The sequence below is a fragment of the Nymphalis io genome, chromosome 12, assembly GCF_905147045.1.
Source record: "Nymphalis io chromosome 12, ilAglIoxx1.1, whole genome shotgun sequence".
Lineage (NCBI taxonomy): Eukaryota > Metazoa > Arthropoda > Insecta > Lepidoptera > Nymphalidae > Nymphalis > Nymphalis io.
The window spans coordinates 1,678,607-1,694,186 of NC_065899.1; the positions used below are offsets into that span (position 1 = coordinate 1,678,607).

The following is a 15,580-nucleotide window of genomic DNA, read 5'->3' on the forward strand; positions in this document are numbered from 1 at the left end:
CCCTGAAATAAAAGGGATGAAAATTTGTATGTAAATTCTTCTTAGCAATTCTAAATGATAAGGGCAAGCGAAGCCACGGGTTAAACTCTACTTTATATATTAATCATACCCTCAATACTTACTGGTGGTAGAGCTTTGTGCAAGCTCGTCTGGGTAGGTACCACCCACTCATCAGATATTCTACCGCAAAACAGCAGTACTTGGTATTGTTGTGTTCCGGTTTGAAGGGTGAGTGTGCCAGTATAATTACAGGCACAATTGGTGATGTAAGCGATGGTTAACATTTCTTACAATGCCAATGTCTGAAGGGCGTTTGGTGACCGCTTACCATCAGGAGGCCCATATGCTCGTCCGCCTTTCTATTCTATATATATAAAAAAACTATGTAGTAAATAAATAATCTCAACATAAACTTTGCAAATACAATATCATGTTTGAGAATCATGAGCGTATTAATAATCTTTTTAATAGATTAACTATATTTAAAACAATAACTTAGTTAAAAAAACATTATAAAAACAAATAAATATGATTTTATATTGGTGTTGCCATCGAACGTGCTAAACTTTTGATGAAGCCATATAACATATGATATTTTGTATTTCTATAGCTGCTTTATTCATATTCGCATAATAGAATCAGAGAAATAAATTATACCCTTTTAAAAGAAATTCACATAATATGTGTATTTTGTATAATGTTTACTTCCACCGGTCTGCCTTCCTATATCAAAAATATATATTTGTGTTATATAAAATAACTTAATTCACATAAGGTCACATATAGAGTAATGTATGTATGATATTTGACACGCTTTTATATGTCACGTAACGCCGCGTATCGCAATTAGCAATGTCATTCATTCATCAGCTATTCACGGAACGCCCACACAATATGCTATTTCGAAACACAAATGTGAATATTTTTCGGTATAATTGATCATTTTTTACGCGCTTCAGCCGAATTCGGAACGGATAAAGTTTTTTTTTATTGTTATTAGAAAGACTATTCTACTTATTGCTTCCTTTATTAAGGATAACAAACAGCGTCATATATTACAATATGTCTTTACACTTAGTAATACGATAGAAGTCTGATAGAAGCCAGTAAAGTTTCCGCAGACACTTAATACATAAACGGAACATTTATAACCAATAGAAAAAGGTAATTCTGCTCAAAGAAAACACAACTAAAAAATACTTTTGACGAGCCGGTTGGCGTGGTTGGCAGATACTTGCCTTTCAAGCCGAAGGTTGTGGGTTCGCTTCCCACCCAGGACAAATATTTGTGTGCATGAACATGCCTGTTTGTCCTGAGTCTGGGTGTAATTATCTATAAGTATGTATTTACAAAAGAAAAAGTAGTATATGTAGTATATCAGTTGTCTAGTTTCCACAGTACAAGCTCTGCTTAATTTGGGATCAGATGGCCGTGTGTGAATATTGTTCCAGGATATTATTATATTATTAATATTATACTAAATATAAAACAAATTAAAACTTACTAGATACTATTTATATGATTATGCTAAAATACACAAATATACAATTATGTAGTAAAGATAATATTTATTTTTCGTAACTGGTGAATCGTTAAAAAATTGATTCTAGGTCTACATCGCTATATTTATTCTAATATATACGTTACAATCTCTTTTTAATAACTGTGTAATTTTTACTATTCCAAAATTGGTTAAATACATGAGACTCTTACTAGTAAGTAATGACTACGCCACAATTTTGCCTAATAATGTGATTTCTTTCTTTTACTGTAAACTACTGCTAGCGTCCGCCCGCGACTTCGCCCTCGTGTATCTGTTTCCATCAGTTACCCTTGCTAGTTTGGCCACAGAGAACAATAAAAAACACCCGGTCATCATTTTTACTTTATTATATTATGTAATATACAAGTTCAATATCTCGTCATATAAATGCTATAAACAAAAAACGTTAAAAATATTTCCAGAAGTGAATGTTGTAAGTAAGTAACCAGGAAAGGCACTTTAGCTGGTAGCGCGTAATTACACCGATTGTCCATATAATGGTAGTGAAACGCCCAATCCTTCGTGATGACTTTTTTACGAGTTTTGCAGTGATCGTAATTTACGAGGCCGTAAACTCTGCGGCTCTGATAACAATGTACTCTGTTTCGTCTAACGTTTGCCCAAACCATGCCGTCGAATTTACCTTACATGTGCAATTAAATGTCTATATAAAACTTATCTTACATAAAAGATCCAACTTTAAGATATCATTAAAACAACCCGAATTATCGTCATGGAAAAACAACATCCCAAGCTAACGTCTAAGCTAAGAAATTCATCTTTAAAAATAACTAATAAAAAAGACGCATATAAAAATATAAGCGTATTCGAGTTCAATGAAATTAGACACATGCAGGTTTCCTCAAAATGTTTTCCTTCACCGTCAAGCACGAGATGAATTATAAACACAAATTAAGCACATGAAAATTCAATGGTGCTTGCCCGGGATTGAACCCACGATCTTCGGTTAAGATTCACGCGTTCTAACCACTAGGCCATCTCGGCTATTGAAATTATGCCACATGAGTATTCTACCAACCCGCATTGGAGCAGCGTGGTGGAATAAGCTCCAAAACTTTTCCTCAAAAAGAGAGAGGAGGCCTTAGTCCAGCAGTGGGACATTAACAGGCTGTTACTGTTACCGTTACTGTTATATAAAATTATTAACAAGTATAACGAATTGATCAAAATATACGCTGTTTTTAATTATGGTTTTCAGTTATTGTGCTTTTATATAATATGTATATATTATAAATCAATTAAACTTTCGCTTTTACAAATTTAACTTTAACAATGGTCTCATTCTAAACGTACATAAATACAGTCCATTGAATAAAATAGTTTATCACTCAAACTCAACTATTATTTGTTAAGAAATCGTAAATCACCCAACTTTAGTGTTCAATAAATGTCAAAAGGTAACTTATCGGAGATGTTGATAAGGCACGAAATATATTAGACCTTTTTATGAAACTTTTGTACGAAGATTCTAAAAAAAGAGGTTTTATGTCTCTATTTCTTAAAATTGTGTACGAGCCGTACGTTCACTTACATTTATTAAATTATTTTAAAATTTTCCATAGGGTTATTTAATAATCATCTCTGCCAATGTCGAAGATGTTAGAAAGGTAATAATTTCCTCGATTTTAAATTGCACAAATGAATAATATTTTTAATAAAGTTAAAATAACATTTTCTAGACTTGTTATAGAACCAGTAATACCTAAAACCTCAAATTCACATTAAATTCCGTAGTTTTTAACAAAACCGTTTCGCTCGTGGGCAAAGAAGTGATAAATAGTCGAGACGGCTTTCTCTCTCAGCCTCGGAGAAAAGGAATCGCTTTATTTTTGTCTAAACGGGATTTCTGAAAGCTATTGATCAAGTTTTAACAGGATCTTTCAGGTTCGAATAATTTACATTAGTTTTTTTCAAAAATACTAAATTGTTCCTTAAATTTATTAAATTCTATCGCATTTAATTTCCTTTTGCAGAATAGTCTCTTGATAATATATATATATATATATATATATATTATCAAGAGACATGTATATATATAAGAGACATGTATATATACAAGAGACATATATATATATATATATTATCAATATATATATATATATATATATATATATTCGCACTAACTTATATATATATATATATATATATATATATAAGTTAGTGCGAACATCTCATTATTTCGTCATTCTTTGAAATATGGGTATCATGCCGCTTTAATCTTAGCAGAAATTTGATACTTTATATTTGATTCTTAAACTGGTCTCAATTATGCCTGGTTAAGTTTCTTGTCAACCTTACAACTAAAACATCTCTTATTTTATTCAGCGGACGAAAAAAATGTCGTTTTGCTTAGAAATTATATGCCTATATAAATGGATTAAGTAGCCTGTGAATGTCCCAAAGACCTCCTCTCCCTCTAACCATAAGTAAAGACAAACAACAGACATTGGCATTGTAAGAAATGTTAACCATCTCTTACATCACCAATGCGCCACCAACCTTGGGAACTAAGATTTTATGTCCCTTGTGCCTGTAATTACACTGACTCACTCACCCTTCACACCGGAACACAACAATACCAAATACTGCTGTTTTGCGGTAAAATATCTGATGATTGGTTTGTACCTACTCAGACGTCGGCTATACATATGTCTAAATCTCCGAACGAAGCATTAACTCTAGTTTTTTTTTAACGTTTTATTATTATTATAGCTTGGTACTTTATTTTCCATCCAAGCCATCATGTTAAAGAGGTTTTCATAAAACGTTTTTGATATGATCATAGTTGTTCTAATAATGACAAGTCACTCATACGAAACATAACTACTTTAATGCGCGCGAAATTCAGGGCAAATTATTGTTTTAATTATAGACTTGTTAAATTACAGAATGTATATGAATCATTAGTTAACTGCAACCAAAATTGTGTTAGTATTTTTAACTGTTGTAAATTGAACTAATTTAAATAGTGAGTGATAATTTATATGTGAGTAGCTTTTAGGCAGCTGTAAATTCGGTTACATGTATCAGTAACAGCCTGTTAATGTCCCACTGCTGCTCCTCTCCCTTTTTGAGGAGAAGTATGGACCTTATTCCATCACGCTGCTCCAATACGGGATGGTGGAATACACATGTGGCAGAATTTCAGTGATATTAGACACATGCAGGTTTCCCTACGATGTTTTCCTTCACCGTATAGCACGAGATGAATTATAATCACAAATTAAGCACTTGAAAATTCAATGGTGCTTGCCCGGGTTTGAACCCACGATCATCGGTTAAGGTTCACGCGTTCTTACCACTGGGCCATCTCGGATTAGTACTATATACACATCTTAAATTATATCATAATCTTCATCATAATTATTATATTAAGTACATTTATTTTCAACATCATCTCACCTTTTTAATTTATCCTGCTTATAATGTTATATCACACGTGATTTATTTATACATTTATAATTAATTAATAATGTCACAAAATAAAATTTCAAATTATCACACTGTATAACATCGTTCTAAACTGCATCGAAACAGCTATATTGTTAGCATCCTTCACGGAAACTTTAAGCGGTAACACTTGTTTTGAATATTAAGCCGTACATTAGAGAACACATCTCGGCAAGACGTTTATTGTGCTCGAGTTACGCCGTGTAAAATACCTAAAGTTTTCCTATCTCAGTATTCAGTTTAAAATTTGTGTGAGAACGAAAGTTGGAGAAATTTCGTTACCGATGTAATGTAATTTTGTAGCGAGGCTTAAAGGCTTAAGGCAGTGTGTGTGTTGAGTGTTTAAGTAATTGTACCATCATCTATATGGGTATTATTTAAACATGTATTCTTTATTAAACATGTATATATTAATGTTTGTTTGAGGTTATTCATCTTTTATTAGTTTTGGAGAAATTTAGTTATTTTTTTCAATCTATTATCAACATTCCCTTGATTAGTGAAATGTAATTTTATTTTATCATCTGTTGCAACTGTTCATGATCATGTGGAAACCGAATCCAATGAGCATATGTCACGGTCACAATATCGTTTTTATTTCTAAATTTAATGATTGCATCCTTGGACGAAAATATTTGAATAGTATCAGCTTTTCAATGCAATATTTATTTCAAGCTACATAATGCCGAAACTATTTTGAATTAGCGTTGCGGGAGAGCCTTGACAAATGTTTCCACCTACTACTTCCCGAGTACGACTTATCTGCTAGTGGATAAAGGCGTTCAGTACTTTGTATGTGTCTAGAATATTAGAGAATATCTAGACGCTCGCCTCTTAACTTATAGCTTTATCTCTCCGTGGAACTTTTAAACATTTCCCCAGTTTTCTCTTGAAGCTCAATTGTGAAGTAACATATTACTATCGCGACGACTTAAAATGTACCGAATGTTTTATTACGACGGATAATTTTCAAAATTTAAAAATGGAACGTCACTGTCAATGTCAATGTGACTGACATGCTAATAAACAAATGTTTAAGCATTAGATGACAAAAGTTAAACATTTCAAAAGTTACGATAACACAAGTATACAGTTATGAGATTTTTCGTAATTTTTTAATTTTCGATGTTATTTTAAACTATAAAACCTAAAATATATATATTACAAATAAAAATTGAAAATAGCTACAGTACAAATCTTGACCGCGTGGAATGGTGGCGAGAATGCTAACAGCATTTTTCCTTTCATTTTTTAAACCATTCAATCAATTGTAAAAACTACTGTATTACATAAAGGTTTAAAGGTGCTGTTATTATTCTGCTAATTTCGGCCTTCTGAAAAAAAAATATGCAAAATAGTCTTAAGATTTACTTTTATTTTACATTATAAAGTTCTTCTGCATACAAGAAAAGCTTGTTTAAGACTTGATAAAAGGAAATAGCGAAATAAAACTTCATTCAGGCCCGTTTGTACGTTCAGTAAATTTCAATTTTATATCAGCATTAGCGCGAGCTTGGGAAGAAATAGAATTTTTTTAATACTCGGATAGGCTGGAAGTTGTGTCATTATTTCGGTCCTTTGTGTTTATTAGGGCGAAGGCCGGGACTCCGCTGGATTTTTCCCGGAACTCACTAAAATTCTTAAATGTAATGATTTTTTATTTTTTTGTTCGTTATCGTTATTCGTTAACGTAATAAAATACGTGCTTCGAATTGTTGAGAGAAAGTTCTCGCGAACTTCTCGTCGCTTTATTACAATATTGCTATTATTTGTACCGATAAATGTATTTGAGTCAATTCATATTACGCTACGGAATAGAAGCATTTTAGAATTAAACAAATAAATACCAGCATTGTTAATAAAAACAATTAAAATTTATTCGGCAAATTGACAAATGGCTACGAACCATTGACATTAGCATTGTAAGAATTTTTTATCGTATATTATAAGGATCGCTGACACCGACAATGCGCCATCACACTTCATAAACTAAGGTGTTACGTCTCATGTGTCTATAGTTCCACTGGCTCACTCACCCTTCAAACCGGAATACAACAATACTAAGTAGTGTTTAGCTGTAGAATAAATGACGAGTGGATGGTACCAACCCAGACGGGCTTGCACAAAGCCCTACCACCAAGTAAATTTTGTATTTATGCAATTAGAATTGATAACAATTATTTTAATGTTCTACGAAAGTGTAGAGGGAAACATTAAAAAAGCCCGTCTTAAAATACGATACCTCTTCCAGGTATTTTCCTTGAAGTTCCCCGATATAACGAATCGCCGAGCAATCTATATAGACAACAGTATTAAGCAGTGGGAAATGTAGAGACGCTTTTTTTGTTACAGCTTCGAACACAGATCAGAAAATTTATTACAATCTTCTACATTTTTTTTAATGTCCTTATTTTTTCCACATGGTGAATCCTCATCAAACATTTATTTAAGCTTTGTTTATTTTTTAAATCAAAATATAATTTATTCAAATACTCGCAAGAAATTAATTTCTTTTGAATTCTTAAAAATATAATTCGTATCGATTCCATAAAAATAAGGCTATAATAACAATATGAGTTACTTGTTTATACCTTAAGTTACTATAACATATTAGTTATGTATAATCAACATAAATACACTGATTTACTTATGTACTATTTACTTATACCTAACCTTTTGAACACTATATAAGTTTGTTTTTATGAAGTGTTAATTTTTTTTTTTTAAAAATAGAATTATTAAACACATGTATACATTTTGGCCTGTTCCTTATCTCAAGAAGTCATGACGTAATAGTACGTAATATGATAGATTTGTACAATCAGGTTTTAAATTAAGAATGTACGTTGTTTTTTTATAGAACATATAAGGGTGACATATACATCGTGACATCGAACCCGAATAATATATATATATATATGACTGGTATATAAATATCCGATATTTCTAGAATTTTCGAACATCAAAGGAAATTAATTTATTTGTATATCGTAACTCTAAGTGACGGCGACGTATCAAATTTTCACTCCATTACACGTCGGTTATGAAATGTAATTTATTTTCTTGTTCTAGAAATGTCATTTTGTATCATATTACAAGTTATTTGATACCGAGTGGGACCTAAGTTTTCTAAACAAAGTGTTTGTTTGAAAAAATATGTATATATATTATATATTTTTGTCATAGCACTGCCATTTTTAATGTTATTTTTATAATTTGTCTGTCCTACGTTTAAAATTCTACGTAACTGGTTAATATTATGATACAGAAAATAAAGGTTAGTAATAACGTAAGTATATGTCGTCCTTTCTACAAACGATATCGACAATCGCTATGTGAATTTGTTGCCCGCAATCGTTATAGCATTCCAGGATGAAAGAGAAACTTCTAAATTAATAATATCATTAGGTATTGACACAATATCACACAAAATCCTTACACATAAATACGCTTTCCCAGCCGCAGACAACCGCATATAATCAGCAAGGCTTGTATTGTTCTACCAATTAGCGGAACATTCGTTTATTAATTCAATTTTCAAAGCACCTTTATAAAAATACCGACCGTCATACTTCATTTTGTTTATTTACTTTTTATTACGAGAAAGGTTTTTTTTTGTCTCACTGTACGCCGTCTGCCAGCTCACCTAGCTTGTTCTGGATTCTTTTTAATTTTTCCCTCGGATTATTATTTCCCTTTTGTGTCCCGGCGGAATAACACCGCAATTAACTAACGATCTGCGTGAAATATATACATTTCCAAAGTAGCATTTACTTATTCTGTAAGAACAAACTCGAAACTCACCGCAGAACACGTTCGTGAAATGTCAGAAAGCCATATGCGACATTGACTGCAGTTATCGTAATATTAAGCAGGATGTAGCCGTAATTCGATTTTCAACTTTTTAAACGTGAGATGCGAATTGAGTTCTAATATAACAGCACTGCTAGCCTAGATATATAGTAATAGGCACATATTTAAGTTTAGTTTTTTTTTTATTACGCTGTATACAATTTTGTTTCTTATCCTAGACTACAATCTTAAATAACTTAAATATACAAATTGCATACCTCAATTATAGGCTACCTTAACATGCGTAGGAAAAAGGTACATTCTTAGTTAGAAAACTTAAAAAAAAAACTAAATTACGTAAGCAAAAAAATAAAATATCAATCACAATATAAATAATTTTATTATTATTAAACAACTCTATTGCATAGTCACAAGAAAAAAGAAGATAAATACAAGTGAAAAAGAAAAAAAAAACAAAAGCTTAAGAATAGTCATGCTATATAAACATAATTGCGGACTATAATATGATGCATGCATGCATTTTACAAGAACAGTAACAGTCTGTAAATGTCCAGCCTGCTGGGCTAAAGGCCCCCTCTCCTCTTTTTGAGGAGAAGGCTTGGAGCTTATTCCACCTCGCTGCTCCAATGCGGGTTAGAATACACATGTGGCAGAATTTCAGTGAAATTAGACACATGCAGATTTCCTCACGATATTTTCCTTCACCGTAAAGCACGAGATAAATTATATTTACAAATTAAGCACATGAAAATTCAGTGATGCTTGCCCGGGTTTGCTGAAAACAAAGGAAAACATCGTGAGGAAACCTGCATGTGTGTAATTTCATCGAAATTCTGCCACAAGTGTATTCCACCAACACGCATTGGAGCAGCGTGATGGAATAGGCTCCAAAACCTTCTCCTCAAAAAGGGAGAGGAGGCCTTAGCCCAGCAGGCTGGACATTTACAGACTGTTACTGTACAAATATTTATTTTTTGATTAATAAGACTACTTCTACTGACTTCTTGAACATCTCATTTAATTACGCTTTGTTTTTAATTTACTAAAAATATTATTTTATTTAATCCCATTCATTTCCGTTTACACGGGAGGAATCACGTAACCCCTCTGCCAACGCATTTCGAGTTACCGGTAGCTGCTAGTCGGTTTTTTATAAAATTTCTAAGCTAAGAAACGTAGTGAAAATAACTCCTCAGTGAAGTGCCATGTAAGCCGTCTAACTGAAGTAATATTGCTCACTAACAAAGCTTATTTCACCACTACCAGTGTTTCACTATTATATCGTAAGCACTTCGAGATAGCGTAGCGAATGGAACACGTGGATCTTTTTTTATATTTCATTTTGGTCGACTCCCTGATGTGTGGCCCTGATGGTTAGTAGTCACCACCGCCCGTAGACATTGTCGCTAATATGATATAACGTTGAATTTGTTATGAGAGTAATCTGAAGAAATATTAACCATCCCCTACATCTCCAATCGGAACCTAACCTAACCTTGGGAAATAAGATGTTATCCGCCCAAACATCTGAAAAGTATTAAATTAATTTCAAATTATTAAGTATCAAAATAATTAAATAAAACCTTTGTGTTTCAACTTTTACATATATATTTAAGAAGAGAATTCGTGGTAGGGTCTCGTCGGCGCGCGGTGCAGGAGCGCGTTTCGTTTGAGTTGTTACAAGAACGCCGACAGTAACATAATACCGTTTAGTGGCTAAATTATACCTTCGTGTGCGCCATTCCAGTTAATGTAACTTATATTTATTTTATAGTAAGCTCCGCTTCAATAGAATTTGTGTATTCATATTAACATTACATGTAACTGTGAAATAAATTCACTTTGCCTTTAAGGTTTTCACCACGCAACCGTTAACCGACTTTGAAGATATTTGCTATGGAGATAGCTAGGCAACTGAGCCTTTTCATTAAATCAATCAAATCAACTTTGGCTGTGTATCTGTGTTTGCATTACAATTGGATAAAAAAAATCTTTCATGAATTAGTAACGTAAACGCTAATTCGTATTGAACTCTAAATCATTGACTTATATATTTTTTTATCTTGTTACAGAAGAGCTCACCTCAGGACTTGCTTGGAAAAACTCAAGGACATGGTACCCCTAGGCCCCGAAGCCTCAAGACACACAACACTAGGATTATTAACAAAAGCAAAAAGGTTTATAAAGGTAAGTATTTGTATTTGTCGGGACTTATAATAATAAAATATTTCAGTTATTCAAACATTTCCTGTATTAGAGGTGATAAATATTTTTGGTGTCGAGATAATTAATCTTTGTGTAAAGAAAAGTTTTAGGTATAACTTCTTTTTACATAGTTCATGTGAATGTTATTTTATTACCATACGAATATAGTTTCCGTCCGTGGTTTCGAACACATATGATGAGGAGTTAATAATGTCCTTTTATGTTACCCTGTGTATGCAAAATTTCATGATGTTTGGGTAGTTAAGAAGTGAAAGCGTAACAAACAAACCATCAAACAAAAGGATTAGAAAGACGACAAAAACATTTTTGGGCGTTCGTTCAGAATTAGTAAGTTTTATTTTCATATTGATGAAATATACAAACAAACTATGATGTTTACTATAGCACCGATAATAAAACTGCTTTTTTTGGGTACGAGAAAATTTATTAATTATAATAGTTAGATTATAAGGCTTACACTAACATTATTTAAGTAACACTCCCATCTCGTGCCTCGTAAAGCTTTTGGTTCCGCGCCTGTTCTCTGTCGGATTATGAGAGTGAGGGCATAGAGAGTGCACCTGTGTTTGCAAACGTATGGATTATAATTCTGTACATTTTGCCAGTTTGATATTGGCTGTTGTAGTTCTAAATGTGTTGTTTTTCAAATATTTGAAAATACTACTTTTATGTATGTTTCTCAAAAGGCTACAATTAATATTAGCGGAAATTATTAAAATTTAAAATAACTATTATGCCTGTTTGGAATCTACCATTACAAACATTAAATGGAGCTGAAATGTAAAAACTTGATATATTTGAGATATATACCAACTGCTAACACAAATTCACCAGAAGACAATAAAATATCCCTACAAAGAAACCTTCGTTAAGAAGACAATACCGCGAATTCGTCAACCGTAGTCACGTAATAGTTTTGAGAAACCTTCGGCAAACAAAGCTCGCCAAAGGGTTCCTGCGTTTCCGGCCGGCGCCGTTTCCGGCCCACTTTCCTCACTCCTCCCGCTCATTCCACCTCCCTTCCCCCAGCAGGATACAAGGGTATACCGACTTACCTACTACCTTAGCGTGATGAGAAGTAACGTAATTAAAATTTAATTTCGCTGCCCACAATCAACTGTGTTTAAATTACAGAAACTTATATTTATAAACATACAAGAAAATATTAGTTTCGTACTTTCAGTTAGGCATAACAAAAAGTCATCTATTTTATTAGTCCAGATGAATTTCCTTAATTATAACATTTAAAGAATAAAAAGATATTACAATGAGTCGTTTATTTTTTTCACGAGTGAGTTACGAAGTGAGTTCTTACAGAATGGCACTTTATGATTTGATCGTGAAATGTTAAAAGGAAATCTATTGCCATTCGACTTTGCCTTTAATAATTATTATATTTAATGTATGCAAGTGTCAATATAGCGTAACATCAACATTTGAGATATAATAATTTCATTGCAAACGATTTTCGACGTTAGCTTCACAGAACCGCTGCACAGAAAATATGAAATTTCATTGCAAATATTATCTGTTTAATATTATTTATTATAATTATGTAAAAATCTGTCTCAATAAATAATTATCCGTATACGTGCGAAGTAATGAAAATATTTATCGTTCAAGTACGCTCTTATATGCATTTTTAAATCGTCAGGATTATTCTTTACCAAATGTTAAGTGGACAATAAAGCGTTATTGACATTGGCTATGTAAGAAATATTCATCATCATCATCATCATCCTTTTTTCGTCCACTGCTGGACATAGGTCTCTCCAATAGAACGCCACTGAGCTCGATTTTCAACTCTGAATCTCAAGAAATATTAGCCAACCATTATCACCAAAGTGCCACTAGCCGGGGAAGTAATATGTTACGTCCCTATAGTTATACTAGCTCATCATTTACATTAAAATACAATACTAAGTACTGCTGTTTGACGGTAGAGTACGTGATGACTGTGGTACCTACCTAGACAGACATGCATAAAGCCTTACCACCGAACAAGTTTTATACGCGTGCATTCAGATGCGTACATTTTTCTATGATTAAAGTTAGCCTTTTTCTACAGTCCATAAAATATATATAATTATGTATTAAATTTAGGAATAAGAAACCCATAAAATACTATGAGAAGCTGTTGCTAATTAAAAAATGTACGATTACTGAAATGACCCCCTGTATTCCGAAACAGTGCTAGTTTTGACTCAAAGTTAAAGTTATAATACTTAATAAAGAACCTCACAAGCAATTTTGAATCGTCATTTTATTATTTTAAATTTAATGTAAAGCTTATTTTTTTTTTATAGAATAGGAAGGTGGACGAGCATATGGGCCACCTGATGGTAAGTGGTCACCAAACGCCCTTAGACATTGGCATTGTAAGAAATGTCAACCATCGCTTATAGCCAATGCGCCACCAACCTTGGGAACTAAGATTTTATGTCCCTTGTGCCTGTAATTACACTGGCTCACTCACCCTTCAAACCGGAACACAACAATATCAAGTATTGCTGTTTTGCGGTAGAATATTAGATGAAGTGGGTGGTACCTACCCAGACGAGCTTGCACAAAGACCTACCACCAGTTACTGGCGTTATGTGTTGAATACACAACCGAGTTACTGTTTTTATCAATCAAAAATTTACTTTTAATAATAAATCATATCTATTTTATATATTATATTTATCTATCTCAAATGAACACCAACGAGTTCTAACTCCAAACTCTTCTACCATCTATATAACGCTGTAATAATAGCAATAAGCCATATTTATTAAAAAAAATAACACTTATTTTAAATATTGTTTTCGGTTAATGTAAAATTTTCTATACTTTGACTATCAATGAATAAATGTATCACTAGAAGTATTTCTCTTGCGTTGAATAAAACAATTTGAATTTAAATAAAGTATAAGATATATTTTTCACAACTATTATGTAACAGCTCAGTTAAAGGACTAACACATTCAGAATATAGGGGACAAAATATCGAGTGCCGTAATATTCAGTCATAAAGTCTACCAAATGTACAACAAAATAAACCGTCGGAGCGAGTCCGTGGGATGAATGATGACCGGACACAGGATACGGCGGCATTCGTCACTGTTTTGTGAGCTAAGCGAACCGGCATCACGGCTGTATGGCCAGCCACACTAGAAACCCTTCAACGAATCATAACCCTTATACCGCACGCTTTAGGACTAAATTTCCATATAACTTTCATTCTTTAGGCATCTCAAAGGCTGGTGTATTCTTGTATTTACCTTTGTAGGTATGAGCTTTATGTTGAGCGTCAAGGCTCTATTTGTATGCAAGAAGTAAGGGCCAAATGAAAAAGGTTTCGCATAGAGTTTTCGAAGCTACCTCATGTCGTGTGAATTATGTATCAGGCAGTCGGACTGTTCTGTAAGAAAAAAATTGAAACTGAATTATAAATAAACATGTGACTTAAAATCTTTACTCATATCGTAAAGTTGCACAGTTTGTATGTTTGAGCGCTCTGATGGCAGGAAATATTAATCGATTTTAAATATAATTTTTATGTTAGATAGCATCTTTATCGAGGAAAGGTAAAACCATATAACTATAATTAACAACGTTACTCCTATGTTTATATAATTTCAAATGTTAAACTATTAGTTATATAATCTGTTCGTGTTAGGGGAAGGACGGTCAGGTATTAGATATTAAAAAGTAGCTTATGTCGTTATTAGGGCTCAAGCTTTATAAAATCGGTTCAGTGGCTTCGCTGTGAAAGTGTAACAAACCGACACACAGTCAGACACAGAGACGGAGACACAGAGCTTTCTTTAAACGCTCATAGATATATTTTAATTTACAAGATTGAATAAATAAATACATACTTAATATTATATTGAAAGCAATATTTTAAGTGTAATTTTCAATCTACGGTGGCTAAAAACACAGTTCTTAATGAGCAAACAAATAAAACAAAGTTAAAACAAGTTAGTCAGAGACAGTGCTTAAACTTAACGTGACCACAGTCCTAACTATCCTTTGCTAACTTACAGCGAGTGTACCTTAGCCCTCGATGCTTTTAATTATTTCTACGAGTACCAGTTAGGGTGGACGCAGACATTGTTGAATGTTACCGGACATGAAATAGTATTAAGGCTCACTGCAAGCAAATGGTATTTATTTTATTTTTAATAGGTAGACTGACTGGCAAATAGGCCAACAGATATATTTGACGAGCCGGTTGGCGTGGTTGGTAGATACTTGCCTTTCACGCCGAAGGTTGTGGGTTCGATTCCCACCCAGGACAGACATTTGTGTGCATGAACATGTCTGTTTGTCCTGAGTCTGGGTGTAATTATCTATGTATGTATGTATTTACAAAAGAAAAGTAGTATATGTAGTATATCAGTTGTCTGGTTTCCATAGCACAAGCTTTGTACAAGCTTAATTTGGGATCAGATGGCCGTGTGTGAAAAATGTCCCACGATATTATTATTATAATCTATATAATCATTTATAATGTAATACGCCTTTTTAATCGAAGTTTTC

The 15,580-nt window shown here is 32.9% G+C and overlaps 1 protein-coding gene across 2 annotated transcripts in view; it reads left to right on the forward strand.

The window, feature by feature from the left end:
- Positions 1-15,580, forward strand: part of LOC126772253 (max dimerization protein 4-like) — a 282,429-nt gene that overhangs the window by 224,634 nt on the left and 42,215 nt on the right. For both annotated transcript variants that reach the window (XM_050492540.1, XM_050492541.1), the window contains exon 4: positions 10,900-11,014. In XM_050492540.1, coding sequence (XP_050348497.1) covers positions 10,900-11,014 — 115 coding nt within the window. The remainder of the gene's footprint in view (positions 1-10,899; positions 11,015-15,580) is intronic.